The sequence below is a fragment of the Chrysochloris asiatica genome, unplaced genomic scaffold (assembly GCF_000296735.1).
Source record: "Chrysochloris asiatica unplaced genomic scaffold, ChrAsi1.0 scaffold00118, whole genome shotgun sequence".
NCBI classification, from domain to species: domain Eukaryota; kingdom Metazoa; phylum Chordata; class Mammalia; order Afrosoricida; family Chrysochloridae; genus Chrysochloris; species Chrysochloris asiatica.
The window spans coordinates 8,989,208-8,997,394 of record NW_006408636.1 but is presented as its reverse complement, the minus strand read 5'-3'; the positions used below and the strand labels follow the sequence as shown (position 1 = coordinate 8,997,394).

At 38.7% G+C, this 8,187-nt stretch overlaps 1 protein-coding gene across 1 annotated transcript in view; it reads right to left on the bottom strand.

Annotated features, from left to right (window-relative positions):
• Nucleotides 1–8,187, bottom strand: part of TAF1 (TAF1 RNA polymerase II, TATA box binding protein (TBP)-associated factor, 250kDa) — a 119,106-nt gene that overhangs the window by 21,575 nt on the left and 89,344 nt on the right. Inside the window, exons 33-34 of the mRNA XM_006868546.1 lie at nt 3,826–3,893; nt 3,319–3,435 (exon numbers count right to left, since the gene is read on the bottom strand). Of these exons, the coding sequence (XP_006868608.1) occupies nt 3,319–3,435; nt 3,826–3,893 (185 nt within the window). The remainder of the gene's footprint in view (nt 1–3,318; nt 3,436–3,825; nt 3,894–8,187) is intronic.

Sequence of the window (8,187 nt, the reverse complement as noted above, 5' to 3'; positions counted from 1 at the left end):
AGAGGGAAAAAAAGTATTCTGATACAATTTGATGAACTTGACCTACACCTATGGAAGCAGTAGCTCAAAAGAGGGAACAAATCCTTACAGCAAGAATCATTCCCACCCCTTCCACACACAGAGTAGACAGGGATGGGCAACTTGGACACTGGGGCTACCCAAAATGAGGGGCGATGGGGGCTACAAAGGCAAGAAGTGACTGACTTACAAGCTTTCAAGAGGGAACCTAGATCCAAAGGGCCTGGAGGAAGGTAGAATCTCCACTGAGTAGTATCCAATCTGTCTAGGCGGGGCTGATGCAATGAAATGCAGACAGGTAGCTTGTGATACAATAGTGAATAATTGTTATCAGGACTTATTGTGAGGGTTGGAAATGTAAAGGTAGATGTTTTATAGCAAGGAGGGGAGTAATTAACCTTCCAGTCTAGGAGCGGAGGTCCCTAGGACCATCAACGGAGAAGAGCGGAGAGCGCGACCCTACCCAGAGAAGCAGTGATGCCTGAGATGGAGGCAGAGACGATGATGTGGAGCGATGGAGCAGCTGGGGACTTTAGATCCTGAGAGGAAGAGGGACTGTGTGCTGAAGACTTGGTGGGGGGAGGTGTGGTGGTGGTGCAGGCTTGCAGGGTATACCCTTTGGTTGGCTAATGATGCATGGAGGGTTTGTAATCATGGCAATGAGACAATATACGATAGAATGAATGTAAAACTAATGTTCTCCCATGTAAACTATCACATAATTCACAATAAAACATTAAAAATAAAGAAAATTTATAATGAATGCATTGAATGTTTGTCAAAAAAAAAAGCGAGTCTATCACACACACCATAGATTAGTAAAAACAAACCAAAGTTGTTTGCTCCTAAGTGATGGAATTCATTACAGTTGACTGACTTTAAAAAAAAAAAATTCCAATTTATTATAATGAACATGTTACTTTTATCAACAGAAAACCCATATAAACTTTTTATATATTAGCAAACAAATAAGCAGGAAAGACTGAGAAGAGGGTTTTGGATAAAGAGCCGGGAAACAGAATTCAAAGCATTAAAGAAGAGATAAACAAGTTATGGAAGAGAAGAAAAAGTCAGGGAATGAAATAAAAATTGTAATACAGTAAATATGGAAAGTAAGGAATGGCTGTTTGGGAACTGTAAAACAAGCAGTTTTAAATAAAGAAGTAAGCTAGGTTGGAGTGGTGGTGGTTATGTGCCGTGGATTCGGTTCCGACTCATAACAACCCTGCATAGGGTTTCTGAGGCTGTAAATCTTTACAAGAGCAGAAAACCTAATCTTTCTTCCGTGGACTGCTTTGAACCGCTTGACCTTGAGGTTAGCAGCCTGACTTGTAACCACTACGCTACCAGAGCTCCTTAGGTTGGAGTAGCTGACTGAAAATATATGATTAAAGACCGCCATTTGGAGATCCTGGTATGGTACTGTAGAATAAGCACTGGACTGCTAACTATAAGGTTGGCAGATCAAAACCACTAGCTGCTTCTCAGAAACCCCATACAGAGTTCTAATGAGTTGGAACCCACTTGACAGCACTTAACAACAACATATATCATTTAGAGTTTAGAAGAAAGGTATGATTATTGTCATTTTTATATACAACCAGAACTGTATTCTGACCAGGTAAAACTAAGTAAACACTCTGTAATAATACTTGGATTTGAGAGTACTAATGAGTAAGGTCAGTCACTCATGAGTATCTTCCTTAAATGAAAAGTTCATGAATTTGTTATGTATGAGTGAAGAGAATGATGAAAGGGTGAACTAGAATACTGAAGCAGCACAGTCTATTAAACTACTCTTCATAAGAGACCCTTTATACCAAACAATAGCTACTGCTCAGGAGAGATAACAGTTGCCAGGTTTTCTTTAGCTATTTCAGGTAAGGTATGAGGGGTAGGGAAGAAAGGAAGAACATGACTTTTGGGTCTAAGGCTTTGACTTACCAAACAACTAGGCTTAGGCTTCCTAGGTTAGAGCAAATCATGTGCCACTTAATAGTTAGACTCTCCTAGAGAAGGATGGCTAATACCCAGACTTTGACTTACCAGAAAGGGCCTTGTGAAAATTGTGGGCCTATTAGCAAATAGAGCCTTCCTGGGCAATATCACTCACCCAAGCCCCCTTGACCCAATCTGCCCACATACTCCAAGAGCCTTTCCTTGTTCTGGGCCTGGAAGAAGTATCTGAGGGTTCTTTGTACCTGGCCCCTCAGTAACCTAGGTTTTGGGGTGAAAGAGAAAGTAAAAGAGAAGTAGATAGGGAGAGATCACAAAGGTTGCATTGTCAGTTCAGAGTGAATCCCGGGTAGAATTAAAAAAAAAAAAAAAAATATATATATATATATATCCTGTGGATACTGGAAAATTCAGCATTAAAACATTTGGCTAAATTTGAAAGTGTCTCTGGAAACTTTAGACAACTTTCATATAATGAAAGAAAAAACACTATGTGAACATATTTACGTTTAACAAAAACTTTCAAAAGTAGAGTTTAGAGAAAAAGAAACTGAATTAGACAGAATAATTTAACTTCCCAAGATCACAAAAGCTAACAGATCTTAGCAGAGATAAGACTAAAGCCTAGAGTTTATTTTATGCCAAACCTCATCTCATGCACATTTCATTCTATTTTAGTGCCTCCAATACAGAAATCAAATACTAATTATATTCTGCTAATTTCTTTTCAAACATGCTAGCCTTCTCTGAGTATGCATACAACATAAATCAGAGGTTCAGTCAGACCAGAAAGGCTAAATAAAAATTGTATGCATTCTGCTCCCTAGTCTTTTAACATGCAAATTTTTAAAGATTAAAATTATCTGTTTTTATTCACTAAGAAAGGGAATAAATCCAGGACAATGGATGATCTCTAAGTTACACCGAGATATCTCTGCAGGAATGAGTAATTGGGATCCATAGGGAGCAATGTGGCCTATGTCTGTTACTGAGAAGTCTACACTCTAAAGGAATGTCCTATAGCCGCAATTCAGCAACAAAAGAGCTCTAGCTACTCAAAGGATGCCTCTGGCCACAGCAGTAAGGAATTTGGTATTCCCGAATCCTGCCTAAACAACTAAAGCCCCACCCCCCCCTCATTCACTTACAGTTGCCTGTTGTGAATTCAACAAGGCCACCAAGACCCATAGTCCTCACTCACCTTAGCCTTTGAGAAGACAAGAAAGCACACGAAAGGCATATGAAGAGGAAGGACAGAGAAGGGTATCTCAGTAAATAGATCTGTTAACATGCTCCCAATTTCCCAAACCAACAAGAAAATAAGTTTATAGTCCTCAGACTCACCTGAGGTGTGTAGGGCCCTGGGGTCATTGGGTCCAGGCTTTCTAATTCTGCCTCCTCTAAAGCTGCTTCTTTAGCTGTACAAATATCCTTCTCAAGCTGAGTCAAATGCTCATCATACTGAGAAGAAAATCAATGGATTTATTATGAATATATAATTTATCATTATTGACTAAAAGTAATTTATGAATTCATAAAACATATTTAACATGTGATTTAGGCACTAAGGATAAAAAAGTAAATGAAACAGACACAAATCCGTCTACATGGAGCTTGTACTTTAATGGCAGGATATAGATGATAATCAAAATAAGCATTCAGATATAAAATGTTAAAAACATTTAGTGCTAGTTAGGAAAATAAAGTAGGAAAGGAAATATGCGACAGGGGAGTGGGGTGTGTGTGTGTGTGTTATATTAGGAAATAGTATGAAGAGTGAAGGCCTAACCCAAAGTAACAAAAACATTTCAGAAAGCTAGGACCCAAGATGAACACCTTTTTTCCACCTACCTCAGTCAATGTCTGGTAACAGACATTTACTATTTCTTGAGCAGTCTTAGTATACTGACTCTCAGGTCCTATAAACGAGAAAAGAAAATGCCATTATCTTTATACTATTTACAACTCCAGAATCTTACATTCTGTCAATGCAAAGCTTTAACCTGGACTCTTGCTCTACTTTTGAAATAGAAGAATGTCAAAGAAAAAAAATTAGAATACTGATACAACACATAGCCAATCTTGTTTCATTTGTAAACCTCAACTATTTTATACATAAATTATTTTGACGCAAATTCCAGTGTATCATTTCATCCATAAGTTTTTCAGTATGTGTGTACCTAAGGATTCTTTTAGAAAATTACCGTATCAGACCTAAAATAATTCTTAGAATTTCTTTTATTGTGAATTGAGTGAAGGTTTGCAGAGCAGATCATCAGTTTTACACTCAACGTATCATATGCTTTAACTACAATGACTATAATCCCTTCCTTGTACCAACAGTTAACAGTATTTACTTTTAACATTGCATTCCTCTGCGTCTCCAGCTAACTTCACCTTTTCTGTTCATCCTTTTTGTTGCTCTGCCCTGTCACCCGTAAATAATTTTTCCTCCCTCCCCCACATAATCATGATTATCAAGAAAACTTTTTTTAAAAATCTTTTACAACATTGGTCTCATACATCATTTGTCCTTTTGTGATTCACAGATTTCACTTAGCATAATGTCTTCCAAGTTCATCAACGTTGTGTTTCATCTCTAGTCTTCAGCATGGCATAATATTCCATTGTGTGCATGTACCAAAGTTTGTTTTATAATTGTTGATGAGCATTTAGGCAGCATATTGAAGGATCCCGTTTTCTTATTCATTCTGCTCTTTTCAGCTAACTTCACCTTTTCTGTTAATCCTTTTTGTTGCAGTGTCTGCCCTGTCACCCATAAATAATTTTTCCTCCCTCCCCCACATAATCATTAGATTATCAAGAAAACTTTTTTTAAAAAAAACCTTTAACAACATTGGTCTCATACATCATTTGTCCTTTTGTGATTCACAGATTTCACTTAGCATAATGTCCTCCAGGTTCATCGACCGTTGTGTTTCACCTCTAGTCTTCAACATGGCATAATATTCCATTGTGTGCATGTACCAAAGTTTGTTTTATCATTCTTTGTTCATGAGCATTTAGGCAGCATATTAAAGGATCCCATCTTCTTACTCATTCTGCTCTCTTGACTGATGCATTTATCCATTTACATTCAGTGTAATCAGCAGGTATGAATTAATTGCTGTCATTTTGCTGTTTTTTTTTTTTTTTTTTTAATGGTACAGCTAGATTCTTTGTTGCACATAATTTTCTGCATTTTATGGGTTTTCTTTGCATTTACATTTCCTTGTGCTAAATCTTTCTCATTTTCCTTTTATTGTGATATGCAGGTTCATTCCTTTTCTTTCAGGTTACCCTAAAATTTATTAACATTTTTTCCCTATTTAAAGCAATCTGTCATATACTGAAATCTATTTGATTTCTTTGCCTTTTGGATGTTCTGTATCTATACTACTCCATTCCTCTTTTTGGTTTATAGTTGACTTCATTATATAAATTGGTATCAGCGGTTCCCTATTTTCAGTCTTGTAAATTTAATTTTACTTCTCTATCTGGATTGAGTTCTGGGAGGTGTTATCATGTATATAGTAACCTCAGACTGTTGTCTGCTGCTGTCCAAAGAATACGCTCTCCTTTGTAGTTAACTTTTCATTTTCCCCAAGATACTCTGAGGATTCTTTCCTTGTTTTGCTTTTAGAAAGTTTATATGACTTGGTGATTTTATTTTGGGGTTTGTTCAGCTTCTCGTCTTTCATGTTAGGGAACTATCCTTCCGACTGTTTGTTTCTGTGCTTTTTATTGTCGCTCCCTGTTCTGGAGTTCTAATAACCTGTAAGGTGTTCCTCTTCATGGTGTCCCACATAACTCTCAGGCTTTCTTTGAATTTCATTATTTTTTTCTGATTGTTCTAGCATATTGCTGTTGTTGTATTCCATCAAGTCAGTTCCAACTCACAGTGACCCTATATAGGTTTTCCAATGAGTGGTTGGTAGGTTTGAACCAACCTTTGGTTAACAGTCCAGCATTTATCCTACAATGCCACATCAGGAGTATTGAGACATGTATCTTCAAGCTCGCTAATTCAGCTTCCATTGCTTCAAATCTACTCCTTTGCCCTTTTAATGTAGTGTCTATTTTTGAGATCTTGGTATTAATCTTCTGGATTTCTAATTGTAGGCTTTGCACTGTTTCGTAATTTGCACTTATTTTCCATTTGTTCTTGTGTTTTCCTGAATTTTAGAGTTTTATCGGTGTTTTCTTTGCTTTCCTTATCTTTTTATCAATCATTTGTAGCATTGTAGGATAAGCACTCAACCACAAGCTCAGTTTGACCAGCAAGGTCGGTAGTTCAAACTTACCAGCTGCTCCTCAGAAACCCTATACAGTACGAGTGGGGAAGTTCTGGCCCGCGGGCCGTATTTGGTCTGGTCCTGCTAAGGCAACCACAGTTCCAGCCATCACATTATTTTTGTTCGAGTCGGTTCTGACTCATAGCAACCTTGTTTTCTAGGAGTGGCTGGTGGGTTTGCACCACTGACCTTGCAGTCCAGCACATTATTCTGTAGCACCACACCAACCATCACATTAGGAGTGAATTAAATGTCTAACCAAATATAGCAGGCTAATTTTCAGTTAATAATTTTATATGCCCCACAAGTGATGTTATAAATTCTGGCAGAAAAAAGGTTTCCCACCCCTACTACACAGGGGGTCACTAGGAGTTGGAACTGACTCAACATCATTTAACAAATAAATCTTTTTTTTTTTTTTTTTTTAAGGTTTTATTGTGAATTGAGTGAACGTTTACAGGGCAGAACATTAGTTTTACATTCAATGTTATCATATACTTTGCTTCATTACAGTGATTATAATCCCCTCCATGTACCATCAGTTAACAGTATTTCTCTCTATTCATTTTAGTGTTTTTTTTTTTTTAACACTCAGGCATATATAATAATTTACACCACCAAAGGGCACATTCTGCAAGTCTGCCTCCTGGCCACCAGCTCTCAGTCCCTTTCTACATGTCCCCATCTCTGCCTTCATCTCTGATGTCACTGCTTCTCTGGATAAGGTCCCACATTCCTCTTGCGCTCTTCTCCCTTGATGGTCCTAGGGTCTGGTCCTCTGTTTCTGGACTGTAAGATTATCTACTCCCCCATTTTTGTTACACAACTTCTACCTTACAATTGTGACAGTCGCAATTTGCCATGATAACAATTACTTGCTATTGAATCATACAAATCTTATCCCCATCTCTTTTTACCAGACCCTTCTAGACAAGATGAAAACTATTCAGTGGGGACTCTATCTTCCCCAACACACGCTTAAACTAAACTCCCTCTTGAAAACTTGTAAGCCAGTCACTTCATGCCTTTATCACTCCCTCATTTTAGGTAGCCAATGTCTAAGTTGTATATCCTGTATACAGAGGGGACAGCATTGGTTCTTGAAGTGAAGACTTCTCTCTCTTGGTATTCTGAGCTACTATCTCCATGAATATAGGTCAAGTTCATCAAATTGTAGCAATTTACCCTCGCTTCCTTTATCAAAAATTGTTTTCTTTTTACAGCAAGGATCATTTCCAACCCCTCCATACACAGAGTAGACAGGGATGGGCAACTTGGACATTGGCTACCCAAAATGGAGGGGAAGGGGGCTACAAAGGCAAGAAGTGACTGGCTTACAAGTTTCAAGAGGGAACCTAGATCCAAAGGGCCCGGAGGAAGGTAGAATCTCCACTGAGTAGTATCCAATCTGTCTAGGTGGGGCTGATGAAATGAAATGCAGGCGGGTCTCTTGTGATGCAATAGTGAGTAATTGTTACCAGGACTGATTGTGAGGGTTGGAAATGTAAAGGTAGATGTTTTATAGCAAGGGAGGGAGGGAATAACTTTCCAGTCTAGGAACGGAGGTCCCTAGGACCATCAACGGAGAAGAGCGGAGAGTGCGACCCTATCCAGAGAAGCAGTGATGTCTGAGATGAAGGCAGAGATGATGACGTGGAGAGATGGAGCATCTGGGGACTTTAGATCCAGAGAGGGAGAGGGGCTATGTGCTGATGACCGGGGGGGGGAGGCTTGTAGTTGGTACCCTTTGGTTGGTTGATGATGCATGGAGGGGATTGTATGAAACGATATACAACTGTTGTTGTTATGTGCTGTGGAGTCGGTTCTGACTCACAGCGACCCTGTACAGGGTTTCCAAGGCTGTAAATCTTTACGGGAGCAGAAAGCCTCATCTTTCTCCCGTGGAACAGCTGGTAGT